Source organism: Ixodes scapularis, unplaced genomic scaffold, assembly GCF_016920785.2.
Source record: "Ixodes scapularis isolate PalLabHiFi unplaced genomic scaffold, ASM1692078v2 PGA_scaffold1__304_contigs__length_218370807, whole genome shotgun sequence".
In the NCBI taxonomy this organism is placed as follows: Eukaryota; Metazoa; Arthropoda; class Arachnida; order Ixodida; family Ixodidae; genus Ixodes; species Ixodes scapularis.
The window spans coordinates 144,291,377-144,319,350 of NW_024609846.1; the positions used below are offsets into that span (position 1 = coordinate 144,291,377).

At 44.5% G+C, this 27,974-nt stretch overlaps 1 protein-coding gene across 3 annotated transcripts in view; it reads left to right on the plus strand.

The window, feature by feature from the left end:
• Positions 1-24,704, plus strand: part of LOC8025350 (solute carrier family 13 member 5) — a 73,718-nt gene extending 49,014 nt beyond the window's left edge. For all 3 annotated transcript variants that reach the window (XM_029978101.3, XM_040504698.2, XM_029978100.3), the window contains 11 exons: positions 3,275-3,390; positions 3,876-4,018; positions 9,503-9,602; positions 9,756-9,884; positions 10,830-10,949; positions 11,831-11,908; positions 14,656-14,763; positions 17,300-17,480; positions 20,835-20,996; positions 21,816-21,953; positions 23,471-24,704. In XM_029978101.3, the coding sequence (XP_029833961.2) occupies positions 3,275-3,390; positions 3,876-4,018; positions 9,503-9,602; positions 9,756-9,884; positions 10,830-10,949; positions 11,831-11,908; positions 14,656-14,763; positions 17,300-17,480; positions 20,835-20,996; positions 21,816-21,953; positions 23,471-23,650 (1,455 nt within the window). In that variant the 3' untranslated portion in view covers positions 23,651-24,704. The remainder of the gene's footprint in view (positions 1-3,274; positions 3,391-3,875; positions 4,019-9,502; positions 9,603-9,755; positions 9,885-10,829; positions 10,950-11,830; positions 11,909-14,655; positions 14,764-17,299; positions 17,481-20,834; positions 20,997-21,815; positions 21,954-23,470) is intronic.
• The last annotated feature ends 3,270 nt before the right edge of the window (positions 24,705-27,974 follow it).

A 27,974-nucleotide genomic window follows, 5' to 3' on the forward strand; every position in this document is an offset into this window, starting at 1 on the left:
TTGTGTTGGTTTTAGTGTGCGAGTCGCCTGCGCAGTGCATTTTGTTTTGTATTATAGCTTTTACATTTAACATCACCCACTATGAGTTAGCAGCGCTGTCGTCCAATACTTTTATTCCAACCTACGTAGCTGGATACTTCGCCTGTGTTACTGTGAAAGCACTCAAGTGCGAATACTAAAAGAACCTTTGGTTTTCGAGAAGGCACTTCATCACGATGCATGCAGTGGTTCATCATCTGAAATATGCTTCAAAGTGAGGGGGACGGCACCTTTCAACAGAACTGGTCATCAGTTTGGTAATGCATGCTAAAGTTGTGAAAAAGCTTAGACTGTCCCAGCTAATCTCTCAGTTCTTGCGGTTACGTTATCAACGAAAAGTTGTCACGGACTTGACACTGGTTACGTTGGCAAGAGTTCGATGAGTTGGAAACTTGTGCAAGGGAATACACAAATTTTCTTCTAAAAAATGTCTGAAAATAGAAATATTATGCCTTAGGCTAGGAGCAACGTGTAGTCCAGCCAAAAAAAAAAAAAAAAACTGTTTATTTTCCCCAAAAGTTTTTTAATGGCGACATCTCGTAGACCAACATTCTAAAACCTGAAACGCAGGCAAAAAGGAAGTTGTCTATGAGACGAACTGCGCATTTTGTCGTGTTCAATTATTACATGACGGCCCTCTGACACGTCGTCAATCAGCATTTGCTTGTTTCATTCAATTAGAACTACTTATTTTTTAAATAAAACAAATGACTCCTTAATTAGCGAGGCGTGACTTATTTTCGGTTAATATAAATAAAAAAATGGCCGTCCAACCTGTGCTGGGAAGTCGAGAGCGTGCTGTTACTTTTTTTTTCTTTTTTCAGGAAATCACCTGGAAGGCGCTAGGCGTAAAATGCTATTTCTGATATTTTTTTAAGTGTGTGGTAAGCACGCACGTCAAAATAAGTTTCAAATTAAAATTTTTGTAATTGCAGAGTAGCGCTTTGGCTTTACAAAGGAAATTAAGTTAAATAATTGTGGAAATGGTGCAGACGCTAAAACTTATCGGGAGTGTTTTCAGTCGTCGTAACGTAATACACCAACCGTAGAAGTTGGAGTTGTTACATAATCTTCTAAACTAAAGATACTATATTTCATAATTACGTCGTCTTCACGCGCGAGTAACATTCGCACAATATTTCGAATAAAGCTAGAGGCCGCCCCGTCAGCGCGTCGCAACAACGAAGCCCAGCGTCCAGCCGACTGTCGCTTTTCCGCTCGAAAGCCTAGTTGCGAAACGCCGCGGAGCGGGCGCCCAGGCTGTAGTTTCTAGGTGTTGGCGGAGCGCCGTCGCTCGGCACTTGAACGCCTTGCAAGCGTGCCGTCAGAAGACAAAAAATACGTCATGTGCTAATCATTTGCGGTGAATGACAAGAAAGTTAGTGTCGCTACCTATACGTGAAACCATTGGGGGATATTGCGTAAAATGTGCCAGTACTGTAGCCGGTCCTCCAACTTTGTGGCTATCCGCGTAGATGGAGACTGGAGCTGCCGTACAAGGTATTTTGTCTGTTTTACTTGTCCCAGTCAATTGCAAATGAGTTCTCCACCTGACAGGAAATGCAGTCCACAAACCCGTAGTTGGTCCGAAGCTTTTCTGTCAAGATTGTGCCGGCGCATCCGGCGGAGCCATTTATGGCAGCAGCGAACCGATTGCTCGGACGTCGCCTCGTCCTGATTCCTAATAAATGCCTGAATTTAAAAAAATAAATAAATAAATAAATATATATATATATATATATATATATATATATATATATATATATATATACTGCTGGCCGTAGCTTTATGTTGTCGCCGACTTTCACGGATGCAGAAATTATTTACGGTGCAACTGGCCATTTGAAACATCAAATGAGCAGACAAACTGCAACGCAAACACAGCCCCAAGGCACGCAAAACAGAATAACAGCGACGAATGCCTCCAACATGGATTCTGCCGGGTTCCGGCGAGATTTCCGAACCGGTAGTAGCGTTGCATTATGTTCTCGTGCAAGAACCCTAAAGTCAGTCAGACTATAACTTCATTTTTAGAATTAAAAAAGAAAATATTGAGAAACCGTGTTGATATTAATAAAAACTTTTATTATTACATCAAGATTTTTAATAAAAATATATAAAAGAGTCAGAAAAATGAAGGACGTTTACAATCCCTTGTAACGCCGCAGCTCTTAAGGAGGATGTTGAAAGTAGTGAACGCGCACAATAAAGACGAATACGAAGACGGAGAGGCAAACAGGACGAGCGCTGACTATCAACTGAATGTTTTATTGGAAAAAAAAAATAGAAACAGCAAAATAAAACCAGCAAAAAGTGATAGTTGACTGATACACTTATCAGGACATTCCAAGGAATGTCCTGATAAGTGTATCAGTCAACCCTCACTTTTCCTTCACAAAATGGAAGTGGACTTTATTGACACGTGTGGTGGCCGAGTCATTGATGACTAGTCACATTTGTAGTATTTGTGGCTTTTCCTGGTTTTATTTTGCTGTTTCTATTTTTTTTCCAATAAAACATTCAGTTGATAGTCAGCGCTCGTCCTGTTTGCCTCTCCGTCTTCGTATTCGTCTTTATTGTGCGCTTTCACTACTTTCAACATGCATAACCAACTCGCCTGCATCGCCACATTACTTAAGGAGGAGGAGGGGAAGGTACCCTCCCCTCCTCCTCTCATGCTCGCGTTCCATTTAGGGGGAAATTTAGCCGGTAACTTTTTCTGCTAAATTTGGCGGGAAATGTTTCCGCTAAACTTACCGGGAAAATTTTCCGCTAAATTTAGTGGGGAAATTTTCCCGCTAAATTTAGCGGTGAATTTTTCCGCTAAAGTTAACGGCGAAATCTTTTCCGCTAAACTTAGTGGGGAACTTTTTCTGGAAAATTTAGCGGGAAAAATCACCCATAATGCAACACGCGGTGACGTCACTGGTGACCCTTGTGACGTCACACGCGACGTCATCTATGACGTCACTGGTGAACCTCGTGACGTCACGTCTGACGTCGTATATGACGCCACTGGTGACCCTCGTGACTTCACTTGTTACGTCACGTCTGACGTCATCATGGGAAACGTCCCATAATGCACCGCGCGGTTACGCCGACGCAGACGGCGACGCCGCTCAAGCCGGAAACGGGCGCCTAAGAGCTGCGCTCTAAAATTCTATGAGACCCAAAGCAATTTCGGAAGCGGTTATGCACAAGCTGTACACACGAGACATGTTATCTTGATTTTCAGGACGTCAACATGATGTACCTCGCCGGCATGATCATGGCGGCAGCCGTGGAACACTGCAACTTGCACTACAGGATCGCGCTCAGGATTCTACTTCTCATTGGCACCAAGACAATTTGGTGAGATAATGAAGATTATAAAATCACAAGCTAATCCTTTGATTTTGGCTACTTTTTGTACTAATCATTCTCAAAGTTCTGCACTAAGTACGTTTTTTCTCGGATTAAAAAAAAAACGTGCCTTCATATTCGTTTACAATTTCTTCATCTTAAAAATTCGAAGGAGGGTTCGCTTGCAGCTTCAGGAGCCTACTTCAGCTCGTAATTCGAAGGGCGGCTAAGTTGCTACGCTTATCAGGATATAAACTTGGTCTTTCTAACCAAATCACTTTCGAGAACCTTGATTACACATGGCATTACCACTTTTATGTTTTGCTATTATCCTAGCGTTCCCTAAGGCAATGGTAGAGCGAATTGACTTCAAAACACATCTTTAATTAGTGAAGTTTATTTACCACACTCAAGAACTATGTGTAAAGGCTCATCTATTTGAACAGTTTTGTTTTATGTATTTGTTTATGGGTGTTTTTATCGTATTTGGTCAGGCTACTCTTGGGCTTTATGGCGACCGCCATGTTCCTATCCATGTGGCTAAGCAACATGGCCACCACGCTGATGGTGCTCCCTATCGTGGACGCTGTCGTCGATGAGATCTGCAAGAAGACTGCGGAAGGGAATCTCAAGTACGGTGCGTTTACCCGCCTCATCTTTGCCAGCATTCCACACTGTGAGATGTCTGATGAAGGGTGGAATAGTATTTCTGTAGGACACACTTGGAAATTCAATGTACCCGTCAGGGGTTTGATATTAGTCACCACGAGGAGTAACTTCCAATCAATATCCGAGAACGCACTTGCCCTCACCTCGACCAAAATTGGACCAGAGGGTCGACACCTGCAAAGGCTAAAAGCAATCATCACGTTCGAGTGAGTTTTCATAGAGGTTCTCGTTTCAAAGAAAGATAACACCTGATGCTCGATGTTACTTTTTTTGCAACAATCATTTCTGCCAATATTTGTTGCTCGACCAAAAAAGAGCCTAACATCAATATTCAAGCACATATTAAAGCATATTTAACATAGTACGATTTTGCTTCCTATTTGGCAGTTTCGACGTCGTTTGTGTGACAGAAATACGGGGTGGAGGATGCTTGGCTCAACGCCGCAAAAATTACATCTTCACTAGGACGTTTATGAGAGAGAGAAAGAGATAGAGAAAATAAATTTTATTAAGCCACTGAAACTCAATTCGCTTTTAATCTTCATTGGATGATAAGGATGGGCTGTCCTCGTCCTTCCTGCATGGTGCTCGGGTTTGGCGACCAAGGATGGAGTTACTTGTTTAATATGGGCGACGAGGTGTTGCCACAGGGTGGCTTAGAGATATTTTGGGGAGCGTCCCAGCTCGCCCAATTTATTAGAATGTCCCTGGGAGACGTTATATATAATTACCATATCGCGTGGAATTTTCCTAATCTTACGTGCTCTCTAAAAAGAAATTAATGTAACACATGGCGATGAATGAACCTCACTGAACACGTAAAATAATTGTTACGAAGCCACCGAAAGACAACGCCTTGGACGGCGACGGGATACGAACTCTGGGACTCCTACTTACCGATCAGGTATGCTAACCACTGCACCACACTGGTTTATATATTTATTGTTATTGGGCCGCACTATATCGCCTTGTCTTTGGATGCTTCCTATTTGTGTTACGAATGCACCCTAACGGAATGTGCCCTATAAGACATCCGCGTGGAACACTGTATGGCAGTGGTTGGCACCTTTATTTTTTTTTTATTTTTATGTTTTTTTTTTTACTTCTTTGTAACAGATATTTAATTCAATCTGCGCGGTTCATTCTTATCTGTGTTTTTGACTACACACAATTTTGAGGTCTTAAGGTGCATTCACACATTTGAATCGCAACCGCGAAGCTGATTCGCTCGTTTCAATCAAAATTCAGTTGGATCTTTAAGCAACACCGTTCGCAACCGCTTTGCGAAGGCAGCTCATCCGAAAGTGTGAATACGGCCTTAGGTTGACCAAAAACGTCGCGAGTGTGAAAATAACCCTGATAAGATACCAAGTACAACTTTGAAGCCTTGGACGAACAAATACACTCCCAATTTCATCTGTATCATACAGTTGCATCAAAGAAAACCCAGAGGAAAATATAAGCACCTCTGCGAATTCGCCAACATGTCGACGGAGAGATCATACGAAAACAACGTATAAGGATTGTTTTATTGACATCCATCTAGTGGCTTGGCTTGCGAACGTAGGTCGTTTCGCCCAAATTTCTTCGTTCAAACAACGCTTGACCGTTGCTTGTACACAGATATTGTGTAACCCTGAACTGGGCAGATGCACCGCTTGAACTGTCTAGCCCGCGATTGTGTTGAAAAACTATAACGTCATGCGTGAATGTAAACCGACTTTTATAGAGAGCTGCTGGGGAATACTTCGTGACATAAAAGCGACCTGCCCTTTAGGGATATCCTAAATTCTTGAGTTCCGCAGCACTCCTTTGTGGAAAAGGTCACAAACGCCCTCTTACAGGGGTGGCCGAACCAAGGTCCGGTTAAACCACTGCTCGGAAGTTTCATGCGGCTCTTCAAAGGCCCGAATGTGGTTCGCACGGCTTTCTGATAAACCTACCAAGGAAAAGACATGTTAAAAAAAAGGCAGCTTGCACTTACTCAGCTTTATGCCATCATGCGCACATCGAAGAGGGTCCTTGTTTTGCGAATGGGGACTCATAATAAAGTAGCATATTCAGCAATCGCTTTCTTATTTGAATTCGCAGTTATCAACAACTGAGGCGAAAAACATTTTTAAAATTGCTGCGCCCCCTTTTATCGCGGCTCTTCAATTAAAGTCGCGTCTTTGTCTTGCTTTTTGGATATGTTCGTGTAACGACCCCCTGCTCTATTGCATTTTATTCTTCCAGAAACGCACATAAAGATATATCTCTAACGATCATCCAGCGTTTATTTTTCATCATCTGCAACACTTGCATGCTCGTTCCATTTGAGATTCAGTTATGCTTCGAGCAAAGAAAAAAAAATGTGTGTTCACGTGAGGTTTTGATTTTTCAGTGTTTCTGTTTCGGCATACCCTCCCCAACGTTGGAGTAACCCCTAGTTCCCATCAAATTACATAATTTCAGTGGCGGCTGCAATAATGTATGTGCCTGCACTCTTATCAGTAGAGCTGGCAAGTTACTCTTGCCTTTTTTACTTTATTTTATATTTCTTTGTACCCATTTGATATACACCCTTAGCCTGTTCGGAGTAGACAACCGAGGGGCACTGTAATCTTGAGGGTTTTGTTTTCTTATCCTGCTCTGGGCCCTTTCTTCACTAGTTCATCCGCTTGTGTAGTTTTTGCTCTCTCCACACGGACATCTCGCTCCGATTCTTTTGATACCTTCCATAGATCCTTTTCAAACTTGTGCACCATCTAGTAGCTGCTGAGTCAATCAGTAAGTCCGCCATTACTTGGGCATGTCTACTGAGCATGTATTTGTCACGAGGGCTGCATCAGCGTTTGGCATGAACTCGGCAAGCTCGTATCGAGAACGATTGCTGCGTCCGCGTTCGGTGAGGAGTCGAATTCAGTCACACGATTGTGCCCAAGAAATGGCAACTTCCAATGCTGCTTGATGAGGTTTAAAAAAGGGTCTGTTGTTACCAGAATTGTTTCAAAGTGTAGGTCTATAGTCTATATATACTACATCTCACAAACAGCTGCAGTGCAAGCAAACGCGCAGGAGCGTAACCCTAGCTCTGCAGAATGCTTTGTTTGCGCCAGGACTCGCGCCTTGAAGGCGCTTCTCAAAGTTCTTTGTCAGTGTTGCTGGTGTTTATGAGATGGATATAGATTAATGTACGTCGTTGACACAGTCTGTCATAAATTAATGCGATGGCATCGGCGGCAAATCAACAAAAACAGAAAAAAAAAACACTGTGCGCACGGATAATGTTTTTTTTTTTTTTGTTTTTTTTTTTGCCAATCATACTTTGCGATGCAAAATTACAGTCCCAGGCCATTGCATCCGGCACATATTGTAAGCAATGGCGAATTCCACTGGTAGTTTTGGAGCGCACCAGGATCAACTTTTCTGGAGCGCGCCTATTTCACTGGGCCATCGGGATCCAGACGGACGTGTTCCGCTCGTCATTTTAGATCAGCTCACACTCCAGATCTCGATCCGGACCCGAGCAAAGTATAGCTCCGCCGATTTTGGCGGATTCGACCGGAAGCCAGCCTGACCAGTCCTCGGCGAGCACACGTGACTTTTTTTTTCGCCGGGCATCTCGCCGGTACTGTGATAAGGGGACTCCGGGAAAGGTGTATGACGGTAAGGTATCCGCGGATCTGAGGGGAGTGGTCATGTTCCACTAAGGATCCGGAGGTGGAGCGACACCTTTCGGATCACGTGCTTCATCTCGGATCTGGTCTACTGATCCCGGCACGCTTCAAAAGCATTACTGGAATGCGCCATAAGATCAGTATTCAGAATCCCTACTAAGTAACTAGAAACTAATATATGGCACAACTGAGGATTGACAACTGGCAGACACTTCCGCATACATCTTGTCAAAATTGAAATTTTGACTGTGTTTGAAACTTTGAACTCACTCCCTTACAACCTATAAGCTCGTCGGAGTCGCTCATGTGAAGTACGAGGGTGATTCAATAAATAAGGTGAATATTTTTGTATAAGGACTTCTAATACAAATAGAAGCTTACTTTTTTTTTTAATTTTTCTACGTAGTCTCCCAGCACTGTCACACACTTTTCCCATCTGTGCACAAGCTTCCTTATTCCCTCAGCGTAAAAATCTTTAGACTGATGTCTCAGCCAGTCGCTCACAACACTTTTGACTTCATCGTCACTTTCAAACTTCGTGCCTCTCGTGAACGCTTTCAAGGGACCAAACAGGTGAAAGTCCGAAGGGGCAAGGTCTGGGCTATAAGGGGGATGAGGGAGCAGTTCCCAGCCGAGCTCGTTGATGGTCTGCACCGTTAAGGCTGCTGTGTGAGGCCTTGCGTTGTCATGGTGCAAGATGACCCCTTTTGACTGATGACCTCTGCGTTCGTTCTTCATGTCTTTCTTGACCTGCCTCAGCAGTTCACAGTAGTTGGCACTGTTCACAGTGCTTCCTTTTTTAAGGAATGAAATGGTGATTGGGCCTTGCATATCTCAAAAAACGGTGAGCATCACCTTCCTAGTGGACCACTGGGACTTGAACTTCTTCTTCACTGGAGAGCCTGCATGCTTCCACTCCATGGACTGTCGTTCAGACTCAGGCTCATAGTGCCAAACCCATGTCTCGTCAGATGTGACCACCTTCTGCAGAAACTCATCACCATCCTTCTCATAGCGGGAAAGACACTGCTGGGACAACTCGACCCTCCTCTGTTTGTGCTCCGCAGTAAGCATCTTTGGCACCCACCTGCAGCTGACCTTCAAGTAGCCAAGGTCATCATGGACAATTTTGTGTGCTGTCCCCACAGATAAGCTCAAAGTCCTTGCAATGCCATCCACTGTCACCCTCATGTCAGACCGAATGAGGTCATTGACTGATTCGATCACCTCAGGAGATCTCACTTCTGTAGGCCTCCCAGGCCTGTCTTCATCCTCAGCACTGCTCCGTCCTTCTTTAAACAATTTAGCCCACTTGTAGACATTTTTCTGGCTGAAACATGTGGCACCATACACAGTTGACATTCTCCTATGAATTTCAACGGGTTTGCACCCTTCAGCAACCAAAAACTTGATAACTGACCGCTGTTCAATCCTGGAGCATGCTTCTTGGTCAGCCATCTTTGTTACTCGGTTAAATTCTCACAGTGTTGTTTGTAATCTGCATAAGAAATTAAATCCACGTGGAAAAGTAGTAAAACAATAAAAATAACTAAAAATTAAGCTTCTATGTGTATTAGAAGTCCTTATACAAAAAAATTCACCTTATTTATTGAATCACCCTCGTACAAAGACTGACCAGAAAGTACCGGTGACGATAAATGTATTGTGCTTTTCATCGTAGCGATTCAATAAGGTATTTTTGTCGCCCAAAACTTCTTTGTTTAATCTGAGACAACCCACTTGAGACGTCATAGTAGCTGCAGTGATATCTTACCACCAAGGAAAATCCGCAGGAACCCAAGAGACTGCGTACACTAACGATGGCTTCCGGGAGGAAAACGGGCAAGGCAGCGTGGAGAGCCTCGAGCTGCATACCAAGGAAAGCGAGCAGAGGTGAATGTTAATTTGATAACTATCATGTCCGGTTTATACCAGGAGGTATGACCTAGGGCTCTAAGTTGGGCACTTGGCGAGGAAGCTCGCTGACCGCTGTGATTGACCAGAGCCGTGTTTCGTTTTTCTAACTCAGCATTTGGTCTTGTTAAGGTGGGAGGCCAACACCTCCAGATTTCGTCACGCTATGCTCCTGGGAATAGCGTATGCTGCGAACATCGGTGGAACGGGCTCCGTCATTGGAACTGCTCCCAATCTAATCATCATGGGACTCGTTGAAGAGTAAGGCGCGTCTTGTCGTTCGCTCCGACATGACTTTAAAGTCACGTGAAAACAATACGAATAAAAGTATTACAAAGAACTAGAAATGTCAGCTTGTCGTTGAACAGCTGTAGGGCGAAATGAGGCAGAAGGTAACGTCAACAAACGCTAGCCCAAACGGCACTTTTGTAGGAGTTTTGCTCTGGTTTGCAGTCTATGCTAAGATCGCCAATGGGCTCGCGCAGTTCATAAAAACTGATTTAGCGTAGCTCTAAATGTTCGAAGAACGACGTCCTTTGACATAATGACATATGAAGGTCTTTATGAAGACCTTTGACAGCTGCACGTGCGTCGCCGTGCTACCTTTTTTTACTCGACCAAACTTATCCCTGTACTTTTTTTATCGCACCTCGAATTCCTCTCTTTATAGTCCTCGTGGTATTTTTGCTGCATTGATAGCATTATTGAAAGCTATTTACCAATGATTGCTGTTCTTATCGTTTATGCGAACATTAATGAATAGATAAGCACCAGGTCGTGCGTCTCCTCCTCGCTGATGAGCACACTAGGCTGATATCAACTAATATTGGGAACTCCAACGATATCAACGTCTGCTAGCGGCTACAACAAAACGCTGTGGAGGCAGGTTCACTCTCCAGCCTTCTCAAGCAAATCAAATACTCACAGAGCCTGGAATTTAAAAGACAAAGACGTGAAAGTAGGTTAAAAACACGGGATGAAAATCTCCAATGTGCAAAAAGCAAACATGTAATTTTATTTTCTGTTGCGCTAATATTGTGAACATATTTTATGAATCTGTTAGATGTGCGTTAGATAGAAAAAATAATTAACTTACATGTGGCGGTACCTTTTCCACTCACAAACAAGAATTATACCTAACATATATTTGTTTTCAGGTGTTGAATTATGTTTCCCAATACTTATGTTTACCTAACATTTTCCCAGATTGTATCCAAATTCGGCAACGCTCAGCTTCGCTACTTGGATGATTTACAACGTTCCACCTATGATCCTGTGCGTGATATGCGCCTGGCTTTATCTGTACTTCCACTTCATACCGAAAAGGTCTGTATTCCTAGAACATTGCTCTAATTATGTTTTAAAAACAATTAACAGCTACATTAATTGATCTTCGTAGCGCTTCATATAATACTCGAAGGAACGATACCCTTCTTAGAAAAGTTTATAAAAATACCCTGAAACGTTTAGCCTTTCAACCTGCGTTTTGCTAAGTGATAAATTCCCAAGAAAAGCGACTTAATTGCAATAAAGAAAAATGTCCTTTTCAGGTCTCAAACGTTTATGGATTCCCAATCTTCCGTCATCTGCAATGATTACAGCAAAATAATTTACTATTGCCAATTTAAAAAGTTTCGAAAATATTAATATTATTATTAGCGGGCTGCTTGCAGCGATACTGATTGGAAGATACAACCTAGGCTTCTTTTTATGAACCAGCTCAACTTTCTTTGGACGAGCCGGCACATAAGACGCGCGGTGCTACCACGCATTTTACGTGGCAAAGATTGCTGAGAATACTCGTACACCACAATTACCAATTTCACTGGTTTGACATATTATGCGGTTTCAACTCACATAATGTTTGAATGCGGATATCGCAATGATATTCTCACGTGCATATTCGAAAAATCGTGTAACTGGAGCTCAAAAGAAAATAAAAAGTCTGCAAATCAGACTCCAATGGCGACCTCTAGTCTTCAGCTAGATTGTCGAATCTACTGCTGCATGTAATATAAAAAAGTTTCACATGATAATGTTGCTTGAGCTCGTATATCTTTCAAACCTCGTTTAGCATATTCTGTCTTTGACAGTCAATTGTGGCGTACACGACGCATGCCTTCAAGCCATACCGAAAGGAATTCATGGGGGTTCTAGCTCGACTGTACCGAATCACATTTTAGAGCTTAACGTTTCGTTGATTTTAGATTCCGTAGCGGACAGCTGAACCACGAGGCTGTCGGACAGGCCATACGGAAGCGATATGACGATTTGGGGCCGATCTCGTAAGTATGCTTATTCGTCTTGTACCCGTGGATTGCAGCAAAGGATGGGCACACAACAACAAATACGTTTACACCCTTACTGCAAGAAAAAAAAATACTTTTTTAAAGCCATAGATGGGACCTTTTTTAATATTGATCTAACGAGAAAAAAAAGAAGCTTGAGGATTATTTACGCCGTTAGACGCAATTTAGGTGCAGAACGTGGAGGTCGCAGTCCGCAAAGCCCCGCCCCGTGTTTCCAAGGTGCTTACCTCTCTCATTAGCTGGAGAGATGATTGACGTGTGAAAGGTTGTTTGTAAATTTGTATCCCAGTGCAGTAATAGAATTTTTATCGACTATTTTTATATGTTTGAGAAGCAAATAATCCAGATAGAGTCAATATTGTTTTAAATGTATTCCTAGATGGCTTCTACGCGATTGCGTTTGAACTTTTAACAAAATGGCTGCCGGGGTCTGCGGAGTGCTGAAAGAGCAAAGCTCGCTGAGCTCTTCAATTTTTATGAGTGTGAGTTGCTTTAACTTCATAGACGTGTTTAGAGGAAGATCCCCCCAACCGACGTAGATTGCTACCAACAAGTGCCGCAAGTACGCGCCTTCAAAAGCGCTGCGCGGATGCTTGTTATCGTAGCGGGACTAGCCTAAACCTAGCGCCCTAGATCAACTATTTTGATCAATCTGGCTTGATATCCTTCGTTGCGTGTGTTGATGCTGTATGAAGATGTTGGTTCCACTAAAAGCGACCCCGCTGCTTTGTGAATTGTGCAGCCGTCGTGATTGCGATCATGGTTTCAATAAGCTGAAGAAACCTTCACAGATAAGAGATTGCGAGCCATTTGGTTGGAGGCGATCGGGCGTTCGGCTCGCGTCAAGTTTTTCTAGGTGTGTTCCCGTTATTCGGCCTCGAAAGGAGCTTTCAAGTTTTGCGGTACACCTGGCCTACCAGAGCGAATATCTTTACGTCGAGTTTTAGTTGTGCGTCACGACGCTTACCGACTTTGTTCGCGGATGTCATGTGATAAAATAAAAAGAACAGAAAGCTAGAAAGACTGCGTATTTATTTTGTTGATTTGTATATTTCTCTCTGTCGTGAATTATATACATCGATAGACGTTGACAGACGCTTTCATTGAACCGTGACTCGTGAATGAAGAAACACTAGAACGCCACTTTCATAGTCGCTTCTGGGCGTTGCAGAAGTTTTTAGACGGTGAATAAATAGCAGACAGGCGGACGCGAAAACGGACGCCGAAGCGCAGCTTTTGTGTCCGCGTCTCACGGCATCGCAAGCGACGATAAACGTCGGTGAAAAAGCAGACAATGCCTGGGGCTGCCACTCGTCTGCTCGCACGACTAGCAGGTGGTGTTAGACTTCCAGACTAGACGCACCGAATGACGCGAATGGGAGGCATTACATTTATTAGCCTTTTCGGTCGAGCAGCCAAGCCAGGCCAGTGGTATTGGGCGGGCCCACAGGTCTGCGGGCGCGGCTTAGAGCGTAATGTGACCTCCACCTAAATTGCATCTAACAGCGTAAATATTGCGCAAAAAAAAAAAGATGTCGTGATAAATTATTTTAAAATGAACGTGTCCTATCTATGCCCTATATAAAAAACAGAAAAGCTTTTCCTTGCGGTGTACCTTTAAGGGTGCAAAAGCGTTTGTCCACGGATGCTGGTGAACTTCCTAAAAATTGTTCTGCCTATCTTGGCAGGCTCCGGGGGTACACTTATGATACGTTTACAAGCAACAGTCACCGCATGTAGCGCTCACAGTCACAAAAAAAAAAAAAACAAGCACAAACGCAATAAATCGTGCACAAGAGAGCAAACACAACCTCGGTTCACCGTCTCATGTACTCGACGATTCAGAGACACTGATTCGCAGGTGATTGTTTCCGCATCTGCGAAAGTTACAAATATGTAGCTTTCTTCGTATCAATATTTTACTTGAAGCAGTTCAAGGAGTGCACCTCCAAGTAAAATTCATTGGTAAAGGCACGAATATTTCGGCATAGTCACTGAAACAACTTCGACTGAAGCTGTTTTAGGCAAATGTTAATGTAGCAAACACCATTCGAAAAGGGTTTTCGCCTAATATCACTGCAGTAGCCATTTTCACGCCCTTCGTGTGCCTGTCGAAAATGGAGGGTGTTTCACACCAAAGCACTTTATATTACTGATAAAAAAGGGTGTGTTTCTCAAGGAAGGGTGCTAAAAAGAAGGGGATCGGCGGTCCAACTGTGTTAACACACCGCAGCCAGAAGCGCGTAGAGCGAAAGGTTTCGCGCCACAGGACCCAGGGATCCAGGTTTAAACTCCGACCCTTGCCCGTTCCGATCTGAGTGAGCATCGTACAGGCTTGCGGTCGTGCATCCCTACTGCGTGGTGCACGTTAAAAAACCCCGCCGAGCAGTAGCTAAACCTGGCTTAATTGTCTAAATTTCTTTTCTACATCTGAGACGCCGGACGCCCACTAGGGCTGACTAACTTTCGGCTGTATAAATACGCAACGCAATTTGTGTGCTGAAATCCCATAAGCGTACGCCTCTACAACACCTGTCCTGCACCCTTAAGGGTGTAATATTTTAGTAGTTTCCAGGTGGAAACAGATAACTGTCCGCGAAAGGCCATATACCCTAAAACAGACTTTCATGCAGCCGATATTTTGCTGGAATTCACGTTGAGATGAAAGGGACTGTGAGGCGCAATATACGGTGAAACGGTGTCTCTCTTTTTCCTATCGGCAGATTCCACGAAGCTGGTGTCCTTGCAATTTTTATTGTCACAGTGTTGCTATGGTTTTTTCGTGACCCCTACGTCGTGACAGGATGGGCCTCCTTCTTCCCACTTGGAAAGTGAGTGACATACGGGAGCAGTTTTCTCGTGCCGCCGCCTTTAAAAACGTGTAATCAATTGCACCAATAAGAAGTGGTTTGGTCGTTTGCGCTAATGTTACTATACTTCGTCTCATCCTACGATGGACTAAATGCGAAAGCCACGGGCCGCCAGGTCCATTCACGTCCCAGGCTACTATGACACCCTTAGCATTGATTAGCGGTGGACGAATTCTGCTCGCGAATCCAAAAGGGCCGCATCATTTCTATAGCTTCGACGCTGCAAAGGGCCTATATGTCATGGCTTTCTTTGCGATGTAAAATTGTTGAGTCACTGAGTGCTCTTCAATTCGAACCACCTTCCACCCGTCCCCTCACCAGTGGTCCAAGACGCGGGCACCGATACGTGCATCGAAGCAAAATACCGCACAATTTCCAAATGGCTAGTGATTAGATTTGGCGGTCCGTAGCTTTTGCCTTTAGTCCATCGTAGGGTGAGACGAAGTATATACTTTTAAGTACAACTGGTGAAATAGTCGGGTAACCTCCCGATTAATTGATGAATGGATGAATCTCCGACGAATTTCTTAATCAACCAGTCTGTCAAAAGTGAATCCTTCGTGGGTTTGACACGGATCCATAGCATTTGAGTCATTTCCATCCCATGTGAAAGGATGTTTAGTACAAAATTCTCGTTGTTAATAAAAACAAATATATAGGCAAAACGCAGAATACTACAATAACAGAACTGGCTGGCGTCTTAGATTAGATTTATCGAAAGCTTTTGACACAATAGATCATTAAAAATGCTTGAGAATTTGCACACGTTCGGTTTTAGAGGACCATTTTCGAGTTTGTTAAAAACTAGTTCTCAAATAGAACGCAATGTTTTAATATAAAACAAAATATTAGGAAGGAAGTATATATAAATCATGGAATACCTCAAGGGTCTTCTTTGGCCCCCTTGCTATTTAATATTTTTGTAAACGACTTGGGAAACCTAAAATTTCAGTCGACGCTATTTCAGTATGCAGATGACACGGCTTTAATTTTTCCACGTGAAAACTATGAAGTGGCAGTGACAATATTCCAAAGCGACATGAATAGATTAGCAAATTGGTTTACTGAAAATCATATATTTGTAGATTCAAAAAAGACAAAATTACTGTGCTTGGGAAATCCCCACAAGCGTGTTTTTTTTAATCGTTCTTTATTCCTTCCTGGAAACAAAGGGATGCAGGATACTGAATTGAAATATGAGGCTAGCACAAAATATCTTGGACTAAATTTCGATGAACTCATGACTTGGGAATGTCACATTGACTGCATTAAAAGAAAGATTAAGAACTCTCTCATCATTTATATATCGCATTGGTACTTCAGCATGTGCGCATGTAAAGAAAAATGTTGTGCCTTAGGAGAGTCTATACTGAGATATGGCATTTTGAGTTATGGATCCAGCTCAAATAACAGATTACAAACCGTAGATAAACTTATATATAGGATAGTAAACAATTGTAGGGTGCAACGCACCCACCAGATCCCTTCTTATCAAAATAAAAGAGATGGCTCGAGGCGCAGCACGCGCACGCGCCTCAAAGAGCTCGTGGAAGAGAATGCTCTGAAGCTGCCATCACAGGCAGACACGTCGTTCGCTTGTCTCGTTCAATGTCCTCACTTTAAATAACGTGGTAGGACCTCGCGGCCCCCACACAATATTGCATATAGTACACAGGTTCAACACTCAGACCTCATCAACAAACTTGAAGCATTTAATATAATGCCGTTGAGTACTTTAATTATATGGTTATAATAACAAATTACTTCTCTGGAGCAGAATACAAACATCCGGTACAGAAAAAGCCTCTCAGAAATATAGAAAGATACTATTTGCCAAGAATAAACACGCATAACGAAAAAAAAAATTAGGAGTTTCTATATCCCTTATATATTCAAAAAGATACCAGAAGAACTCATTAGTTTAAACTCTTCAAAAAGAATTTAAAAACAAATTTAGAACATGGTGTTTGCAAAATCAGATATAAACATTTTTATATACATATGTTTTTTTTATAAATTACTTCACCTTATCTTTGTAGTCTAAATCTGTTGTATTGCGAGGCAGAATTGTTTTGTTCAAATGCTTACGGTTAAAAGTTGTCGTTTTATTGTTTGGTTCTTATAAAAAGAGAACATTCTCGTTTTTTCGGTGGGCGTGATATGTTGTATGTCAACTATTTGATTCTAATAATGAGGAAACAAGATATCATTTTTTTCTTTATTTTTATGTATATTTCCAAAGTGAGTGAACTTGTCATTGACGTATTGTTGTTGTTTTGTTTGTTTTTTAACGCAAATGGCAGCATTGTATAAATAACTATTCGCGGCTGCCGGGCCACATCGTACAAGCCTCTAGGCTTTGACGGACCCAATTTTCTGTATTGTAAAAAAGGACAATAAAAATTAATATTATTATTAAAAAAACTTTTAGAAACATATAACTATCATATCTTTATTAGTGAAAGCATGTGAACGCTTAATATATTTTTCCGAACAGGAATATTAAGGACGCTACCCCTGCCATGCTCATGGTGTTGCTACTGTTCTTGATTCCGGCAAAGCCGGTGGCCGATCCCGGGGGATCTTCTCTACTTGCCTGGCACGTAGTTCAAAGGAAAATTCCCTGGGGAGTGCTGCTTCTCATGGGCGGAAGCTTTTCAATGGCGGAGGCGTCAAAGGTTCGTAAGCCCGACCTTCCAACGACGGCGAAATACAAGTTAAGAAAGTTCCAGAAGCTCCTCTTTCACTCTCATTGCCGCCATTCACTGTTGCTTCGCAATGGGTAGGTAGTCCACTACTAAAGCCCACGTTGAACTGACGTCATCTAACTCGCTGAAGCTGCTGTCTTCGCTGGTTGATTTGCAGAGTGATTCAATGGCATGACTGGCACGTGGTATGGTTCATTTCGCGCATTTTTAACTTGTATCCGACTATAGCAAGGTCATTCTTCATTTGGCTGCCTAAGAGTTTTAAAGCCACCGGATTGTTCCATATGCTTTCGCCAACGAATCTAATCAAATAGAAGGGTCTTTCGAAGCGATATTGAAAGAAAGTGCATAAAGGACGGAAAGAAGTCGGAGAAACACACACACACAGGACAGGCGCTAACTGGCAAAGAAACCTGCCTGTGTCAAGAAACACTCCAAGACGTTGTGCCATGTGCTACTGAGGTTGTTTATGAGATTGCGTTAGGTTGTGGGCGTGTTTATACAGGTCAAACCAGGCGTTGCCCGAATGCCAGACTGCGAGTGCACGCGGCCTCACTCGACAACCACTACGGTGCTCACTTTCCAGTGCACACTGTGACTGTTCTTTGCAAAGAGAGGGTGGGAAGGGAGTTTCTTGAGGCGATGGAAATAAATGCACGCGACCAGGGCTCCTGTATTAGTGCCGCTTAGTGCATATGGTGAACAAAGATCTGAAGCCCATTATCGATGAATAGCCTTTGTAAGCGTACCCGAATCTAGTCATGCCTGCTTGTGTCGCGTACTCGCATGACTCACGTGTTACTACGTAACTGTTTATCAACAAAAGATGAAAGACGTTTACAAATCTTTGTAACGCGAACTTAGAGCGCAGCCCTTGAGGAGAAGGAATGGAGGGTACGGAGGGGAGGGTATGCACCTCCTCCTCCGTACCCTCTCCTCCTCTTCCGTCCTCCTCCGACCATCCTCTTCGTCTTCCCTAATCTTCCTCCTCCCCTCTTCCTCCTGCATAACCTTCCATCATTCTTTTCAGTGCCCTCCCCTCCTCCTCTTCCTCCATACCCTCCCCTCATACCACAATTTCCCCTCTAAATTTTCCTGAAAATTGACGCCACGTCAACTATACGACAATTAATACCCCGCTGAATTTGGCGGAGAATTGAATAGCTGTTGAGATCACTTGACGTCAATTTTCCCTCCAAATCTAGCAGAGGAACTGATCTTGTTTTTTGCATGAGTGGGGTGACACCAACTTATGCAACGTCATTTTGCCCCACTAAATTTAGCAGGAAAACTGAATTGATGTTGAGGTCACGTGGCGTAAATGTTCGCGCTAAACTTTGCGGAAAAAATGAATTTGTTCATTGGTGACATGACCCGAAGTCACGTGACGTCCTTTTCCCCGCTAGATTTAGCGGGAAAACTGAACTGGTGTTGAGGTAACGGGACGTCAATTTTCCCGCTATATTTACCGGGGAATTGAATAGCTGTTAGTTTTTTGTGATCTTGGAATTTCTCAACAAACAATAGCTGCCAGTTAGCACCCCTCCTGTGCGCGTGTGTTTGTTTCTCCTACTTCGCCCCATCCCTCTGGCTCTTTCTTTCTTTATGCTGATTACAAACTAGCCCAACAATCTAGTTTTTTTTTTTTTTAAGATTTCCTTATTTTATATTTTTAAATACGGTTGTGTTCTGGATGAAACGAAAAGTCGGATTCTAAAGGGACCATAAAAATATTTTAGATTAAAATTTTACGGGCTTTATAATGTGTAGTGTGGAAAAAGCACACTAGTACGCAAAAAAAAAGTCATGCGCTTCAGCTTCGTAGTTGAGTAACAAAAGTAAGAGTTGATTTTATTTTTATAACTTGGCGAATGTGGGCCTCGGATTGTAGACGAGTCCCGCGTGATCTCCTGGCCTGCGTTCGGTGACGATCAAAAGGTCAGCGAATGTTCGTGTTGATTGGGTTGGTTCAACTGTAGATAATGGGAAAAAAAGCATGCTTACGCGTTCTATTTATCTCCTTGTCTCGAGACAAGACTCACATAAACGAACATCAGGGCTCGGGTTGGTCGCCAATTCGCACAGAGGCAAAAACCACCGAATTCTAACAACGTGTGAAGCACAGCCCCTGCTCTGGTATTGCGAACACAGGCGTGTTACTGTGAGCCCTGCCCACACGAATCGACGTTAGAATATGTACCTACTCGTGCTGCTCGCGAATTAAGGTCCCCACAGCTGAACAATTTTTATTCTGTAGTTTTAACAGCAGCTCGGACACGGCGAAAAAATGTCCCAAGCCTTTATTAGGCTCACAAAAACCGATGAGAACAAAGCTCTGGCATGGCGAGAAAATGACGCGAGCCTTTATCATGCTGATAAAAACAGATAAGCAATTTCCACGCTAAAGTTAGCGAGAAAATGGATGTCACGTGTCCACTTTCCTCGCTAAATATAGCCCGGAGGTTGGCGCCACTTGACTTCAGGTCACATGACGTCACGATACTTTGTTACATGACGTGGTCGCGTGACACTAACTCCCCCACTACTTTTTCGGGAAATTTGACGTGATGGCTTTTTAGAACGCAGCTCTTAGGCGCCCGTTTCCGGCTTGAGCAGCGTCGACGGCGACGCTGCTCAAGTCGGAAACGGGTGCCTAACAGTAACGTCGGCGTAACCGCGCGGTGAATTATGCGACGCGTGACGTCACTGGTGACGGCATCGATGACGATCACGTCATCAGTGATGATGACGTCGTCAGTGATGCTGACGTCACTTGTGACGTCACTGAGGACGTCATCTATGACAATGGCGTCATCGGTGACGTCACTGATGACGTCATCAATAACGGTGACGTCATCACGACGACGTCACGTGACGTCACTGATGACGTGATCACGATGACGATGACGTCATTATAATGATATCATCGTCACAGTCACGTCACCTCACAGGGGTCCCGTGACCCTCGTGAGGCGACGGCGACGCCCATCGGAGGGAGGAGTAGCAGGCAGCATGAGGAGGTGAGGAGGAGAAAGGAGGGGTATACCCTCCCCTCAGTACCCTTCCCTCCTCCTCCTCAAGAGCTGCGCTCTAATTCGGCGTTACAGGGAGTTGTAAACGGCTATCATTTTTTGCGACGGTTCTTCGTGACGGGTTTGTCATAAAATCAGTTTGATGAAACATATTCTGTGTTAATATCTTGCAAGTTGTCTAGAATTTGTAGCAGGATGTTAAAAATAAAATTGGTTTATGGTCCCCACGACAGTAACTGTTAGTAGATCAAGATACGAGAGGAGAGAAATAGCAAAACATGTTCCTGCCCAGAGTTCCGGGTTGTCGGTGATGATTGGCCAGTACCTGACGCGCCTGGACTTCCTGCACCCGATTATTTTGGTCACCGTCCTCTGCATCTTCACCTGCGTAGTCACAGAAATCGCCAGCAACACCGCCACCGCTAGCGTCCTGCTGCCAATCACCAGCTACCTGGTGCGTCCCATACTTACTCCTCAACAATGCGTTCCTTTTTGTTTTTTTTGCTCACGGCTTACTGTTACTGTTGTCACTGACAGGGTTTGAACGGCAGGCTCTCTCTTTCCAATGTCAGTCCTTCAGCTTGCGCTCGTTGATTTCGCCCCTACATTGACTGCGCGTACACGCTCGATATTCACGAGACGCCCAAACGTTATCGAAAGTAGGAAACTTGCGTTGGAGGCGAGACAACTGAAGAAATTTCCTGCCATTCTAGTCCTGTCAGTGACTACAAATTAACATTAAAAAAAAACTGTCCGCAGATGTATCAAAGTAAAACGAAGCCTGTCCAATACGAATGCTCACAGTGCTGGCTTGGATCGTCCGACGAAGCGAGGCGTAGACGTATTCATCATGGCACATAGATTAAACGTCTGTGCTCATTGAGCCTGTTCTTCAAGTATTTTGTGTCCGGCTTGGAAAGTTTAATCGTGGACCTTTCTAGCTATACAATAGTAAGGGTGCAGGCGAGCTGGTGGATGTTAACCATGTTGAGACGTCGTCCTGTCCCGTTCTGTTTCTTCGACTTTTATGTTTTTCTACCCCAGTCTCAGGTATATTCAACATGGTTACCTTTCTAGCAACCATTTTTGAGCGTCAGCAATCGACGAAAATGAATAATTTTGAACAGACAATATGTGAAGCCTGAAGTGGTAGATGGAATGCTAGTTCCGACATGGTGGCAATCAGTGTTGGGCGTTCGATCAGCTGGATGTACAAGAATTTACTTATTTGCTTTTAACCACTCTTATTTCGGTTTTCCACCGGATACCCCAGGCTCAGGCTCTGAGAATTCACCCACTCTACCTGATGATCCCGGTCACCGTATCGGCGTCATTCGCCTTCATGCTCCCTGTGGCAACACCGCCCAACGCTATGGTCTACGAACACGGAAATATGAAGCTCAGTGACATGGTATGTTTGTCTTCATCATTGATATGTCATTTTATTTTCTCACTTCCGTATGATGCTCACCCCGCCTGTGGTCAAACTATACCATATTCTCACTACAGCTTTAATGCTTCAGTCGACACGAAATCTCTCATGGGGTGACTCAGTGACACTCCTTGTAGTACAAAATATCATGGGTGAAATATTCAAAGGAACCGGAAGAAACGTTATAGTTATTCTGAAAAGGTATTAAATATAATGTGCAAGAGTTTGCAACAGGACTTTCACGTGAAACAAAAAAAAACATTAGTAGTAATTGGTATATATGATAAAGCTGTACATGATTCCACGCCCTAAGGATTCCAAGGGGAAGAGACTTTAGAATAAAGCCTTCTTGCACTGCAAAAGTCGAAACGAAAGCCCAGCGTCGCGGAGGCGGTAAAAAATGGTGTATTGGGAAGCAAACAGACAGTGTTTGTTTCCCAATTCACCTTTCTAAAGTATACGCCTATTTTCACTGTACACACCATGGTGGTGTAACAAAGCACCTTTCTAAACTCTACGCCTTCGTTGCCGAGTTATGTTACCTCCTTTGAAACAACGATGCCAAATGTTCCGTATCGTGTAAGAATCCCAACGCCTCCAGATGTTTATACAAATGAAAGTCAGTATGCATTGAGCTCGCGTTTTACATTTACCGATGTATAGACACAATTTGGCTTGGAGAGCAGGACTGTTAACATGAGAGCTTTGCCGTGTATCACCCAGTGCTGATTGCATATCGCTCGCTTCAACGTCGAGCCACAAACTGTCGTGGCCTTTCCGTACCTCTTTAACGTTGTGCATTCTCCATGTTTCTTTTTTATAATTTATTTTTTATTTTTATGTTTACTGGTTTTACATTGATTCCGCAGGGAATGAATCAAGAGGACATCTGCGATTCTGGTTGTGTACAATGTGCAATCCGTTTTAACCCCGTGAGGATATGGTTTGCTTGCTTTTTATCACGATTGAAATTATTTAAAGACGTTCGAGGCACCACCATAGTGTGTACAGTTATTCTTTCTCTGACTTTTTCTTTTTAATTTATGTTATTTTGATATTTTACCATAGTCCGGAACATTCTTATTCGATAGTCACATGTTGCCCTGCAGGATTGTTATTATTTTGCTCAGCGGGAAAATACCTTCCCAATCCATTAGGTATTTTAATATTCAGGGTTAAACTTGGTACTTAGATCTTGTGCCGTTTACATTGAGGAACACATTTTGCGTTTCCGAAGCTTATGTTGAGGTACAAATCTTACACGCAAACAATTCTTCCTATAAGGTATCTAATGTGACTTGGAAGTATATGCGCCACTGAAAACTTTAAAAAAGTAACATGTCTAAGCACCTTGTCAGTGGAAATACTTGAGACAGCCATATGACTGTCTTACGCACAGCGACTGTGAACAATGCCATCTCGGCCCACGATCTTGGCAGCGTCCTGTCTTTTGGGGTAAATATATCACCGAAGCATTTTCCTTTTTCTGTTTTTAGGTCAAAACAGGCTTCGTGATGAACGTCGCTTGCATCCTCATCGAAGTGTTGGCCATTAATACGCTAGGAGAATGGGCCTTCAACCTATCGCAGTTTCCTGCATGGGCAGAGCCTGCCAACAGTACTCTCTCAACAGCGCCGATGAACGTCACACAGGCAACAACGGCCGGGGTTCTTTGAAAGATAACCTCCCTCGGACGATTACAATCGGGAACTGTGTCGCGGGACGCGAGACGTGCGTGTCCCTCCTTCAACATTGGACAGCACGACTCTAAACAAGAAACGCAAGACCTGCCTCCGCAAGACGTATCGGCGAACCGACGTGTGTTTACTACATGCTGTAAGGCAGACAACGGGCAGGACTGAAAACCGACGAACGTATATCTATGCCAAATTTCCCGAACCAACGAACGTTGTCGACACCCGTGAATGTGGCTTAGCTTTCCATTTCTCAGGAAGACGCTTTTGCCGAGTCCTACGTGAAGAGAAAACTATAGACCTTTGCAAACATCGGCCTTCCGCGCGCTGCCATCTTTGTCTGCTGGGCTGTGGAACGCCTTAGCATGCGCTGTTGCTTTGCTGTGCGGTATATCAGACGCTGCGCATGCGTCCACAGCTCAGGGACTCCGCATTTTTAACCTGGGTGATAAGCAAGGCAAAGCTCTATGCTCTGTTTCACATTAAGTGCGACCGAAGCCAACGCTATGATGCGACGTAGCCGATCAAGCCGCGTCGAAACTGCATCCTCTTGGCCCTCGTTGTCCTTCTGCGTTTGGCCTCACCGGTTGACCCAATCACACAGTGAAAACACCACGACCTGGCGCTCTTTTTTTGTAGATGATTGGCTGGAAACAGTAAACGCACAAAGACGACGAGCACCACGATGATGCACACTTGCCACTGTTTGATTGGCTCCACCGGATCGCTTAGGGCCGGCCTTAACACGAAAGACACAGCATCGACCTTTCTATCGCTTGTCACCCGGGCAAAAACTGCTGAGTCACTGAGCTGCGGACGCATGCGCAGCGTCCGATACACCGCACACCAGAGAAACAGCACATTCTCAGAATGCGTTCCACAGCCCAGCAGACAAAGATGGCGGCGAGCAGAGGGGGATTTTTGCAAAGGTCTATAAGGGACAAGGTAAAGTGCACCATGAACTGACGCTTACGGGTGAGTCGAGTTCGTCCGCTCTGTGCAAATGAATAAGATATATTTTTTTCTTTTATACCGATCTCGTGATATTAACTAACGACATGAAGTAGATTCATGGGCTGCTTCATTGCCGAAGCAAACGCGGCTTCCTTTTACATTGCGCGGTCAAGTCTTCTGTTCCAGCAGATCGGAAGCCGAGATATGCCTCGAAGCCACTGGGCCCGTTAAATGACTCTCGCTCCTGCGGGGTTTACGTCGAATCTTCGGGCATATGAAGCATAAATTGGCCCACGGTCATGATCGAAGGGAGTTCCACCTCCAAGAAGAGAGTCTTGAGCGAAAGACCGGCTCCCAGCTGGAAGGTTACAGGCATTTGTCAGTAATCATCGAAGGGCTCCAATCGGTACTTTTCTGACATCCAATGCCAAAACCGTATACGAAATTCGATATCTGCGACACAATTAAGACAGAAATTTTATCGAGTGCGTAGCGATAATAAGCATACCGGGACTACCAACATGGCCAGAATACTAAATTCAAAGAACCGGAAGAAGAGAGCGGTCCAGAGCGACGTGCAGGGTAAGACGCAATTAACGCGAACTAGAACTCTCTCTCGAGAGATTTCCTGCTCGTGTTGGTCGGACCGCATGCCGTCACAACGTCACGTGACATTGCGGTGACATGTGACATCACACCGTCACATGATGCTTTGCCGTCACGTTAGACCATGGAGTGACGTGACGCCACGGTGTCACGTGGAGTGAAGTCGCGATTGTCCCACTAAGTTAAGCGGGTATAAATCTCCGTTAAACCCAGGGGTAAGGTTCTACTTCTTAAACAAAAAAAAAACACTAAGTAGTATCACACCGCTGTTGCATTTGACAAAATGTCTACTCTGCGCCAAGTATTGCGTGCTACGCTGTCAAGTCCATAGCTTCACTTGTGCTCCATCGCTTTAAAAACTACTTGCGCCAGCGCGCGCAAATGCAACATTTGCCCTTGCGCTCGCAGCAGGGCGAAGCTGCGTCACCGTGGAACATATACGCTATGCTTGACACTGTTTCACAAAATAGTCCACACCGAGTATGAGGCAGGCCTCTTTTTTTATCCAAAAGCACGGTAAATGTTATTTTAACGACTACTGTGGTCAACTATGCTAGTCAGGGGCATCAGTTTGGGTGATAAGACTAAAGGCTCTGTTATACTCCGACGTAACGCGCGCGCCAGCGAACGCTGACCGAAGTCGGCTATGTCACGTCACCCCGCGGCGCGCTTCGGTTGCGCAGAATCTGACTACAAGGGCACGTTTCTTGCGAGAGTGCGCCATTTCTGGCGCCTTTTCGTTTCGAACCTTTTAAAAAGCAGACGCGAATTCTCGTGCTTCTTGAGCGCCAAGTTCGAGCGATGGCGTGGACGTATCTTGCAGGACGAAAACTCGCGCTTGCACTGTTGGTGCACGTCCAAGTCGGGCCCACTCGACGTTCGCCAGCCTTCGCTTACGCGCACGCTTTTCTTCATTTCTATACATTTTCTTTGGGGCACATTGCCTTTTGTTTAGAATCTATATCAGCACAAGTGGATAGCGCAAAGTCGCTGCCCGTGCTCACCCAGCCCTCAACTACCACGACGGATTATCCCTAGCAAAGAAAATCCGCTGCGTATACGCTCTTTTTTTTTCCGGCCACGATCGCCACGCTAACCACGAAAGGTGAGTGGAGCATTTTCATATAAAGCTTCCCCTTTAAAGCAAATTACAAAACATGATCGCGCCTGCTGCAGCAACGGAACACAGCACAGCAGTAAGCACAGACGTTATGTGCGGAGCAACGAAATACCTTACCTGTGGGGAGACCGCACAGCTCCCAAATGGCCTCCCAAGCATTGCCTTTCCTGTCCGTGTAACGGTACTCAAGCTTCCTCGTGTCGTAGACACACGGGTGAAAACGAATTCCCTCGATCAGCTTCTGGACGACCGAGTCCGATTCTTCAAACATGACGCCACACGGAGTGGTGCTCCCGTCGTCTGCTATTGCTCGTATTCGCCGCGCTTCCCGCGCAAGGGCTGCCGGGAGCAAGCGCGTGATGCATCCTGGTCCGGCGTCGTTGGTGCTGCCGGTGCGGAATAGGGAGGCTCAAGTGAGGGTCGGTGCAACTGCTAGATCGGGGATCACGGGATATGGACGCCATTCAATTGCTAAATTTTGCTGGGAGTCTATGGGGGAAAGGGTCGTTTTATTTCCTTACTCAGGTCATAAGAGCCCATTAACGTGCTTAAATAATTTACGCAAGGTATAAACGATTACTTTTCCATAGCTATCAGTTTTCTTTCGATAGGTTAAGTATTTGTTTAACGCGAAAAATGGTAAATACGCTATCTTGGACGTTGCTGCTTGTCTGGCAACCCTGCTTTCTCCTCTCCACGTTTGCGATTCCCCGAGCGAGAAGGAAGCGAGAAAGACTGCGCCAAGGCGTTCGTTGTTTGCAATGGGAGGCGAGAGGAGGAAAGGCGCACGGAGCAACAGTGTTGCAACAGAGCGGGTGTCTGCTCTCGTGCAAGCAACATTGGCGCATATCCTTTCCCAATTCTTTCTCTCAGGTGCCGCCATTAAATTGCAAACGCTCTCCAGATTTTAAGTTGCACCCACCCTCACTAGAGCCTCCCTAGCGCGGAATACGGCATGCTCCATTTTGGCGTCGAGGCGGTCACGCAGCGTCGAACGTAAAGTCCCTGTATCTGGAAAAAGTGGCGCATTCTCTTCCCTTCTCCTCCAAGAAACCCTCTTTACCCCACCTCTAACTTCCGGTTTTCGACGGAGGCGCCCTCTGGAATTTCCCAAGTGTCTCGACGTCTCGGTCAGCTGCAGCGGGCGGGATGGCGATCGTGTGGACATTTTTCGTCTTATAAGTGTGGCAGTGACCTCATTTAGAGCCCGCATTCGCATCGGACCGTCTTGAAGCCGCTCTAGGTCTGTTCGTTTAACCGTGAATTCCGAAAGTGCTTTGGAAAATCGTCCCTACCAAGTTGCATTGTCGGTCATTGTCTCGTGAGTGTCCGTCCACCCTTCGGCTTCACAGGAATTGCAAGTCGTTTTTAATCATCATATCAAACCGCCAAATGGCAATTCTATTCTCCACAATTTCACATGGTTCACTACTTCTTCTTAATATATGTCCTTGGCGAGCTTTCGGGGGAGGGGTTTGGCCTACGGGCGCTAAAAACATTAGGCGGCCTAGAATGCGAGATATTTTTTCTTCCTAATCGGGCAGGCGTTGATGTGGAAGACGCTAAGCTAGCATTTTTAAGCCGACTGCAGTACTAGTAATGATAAAATCGCTACCTATTTATGTG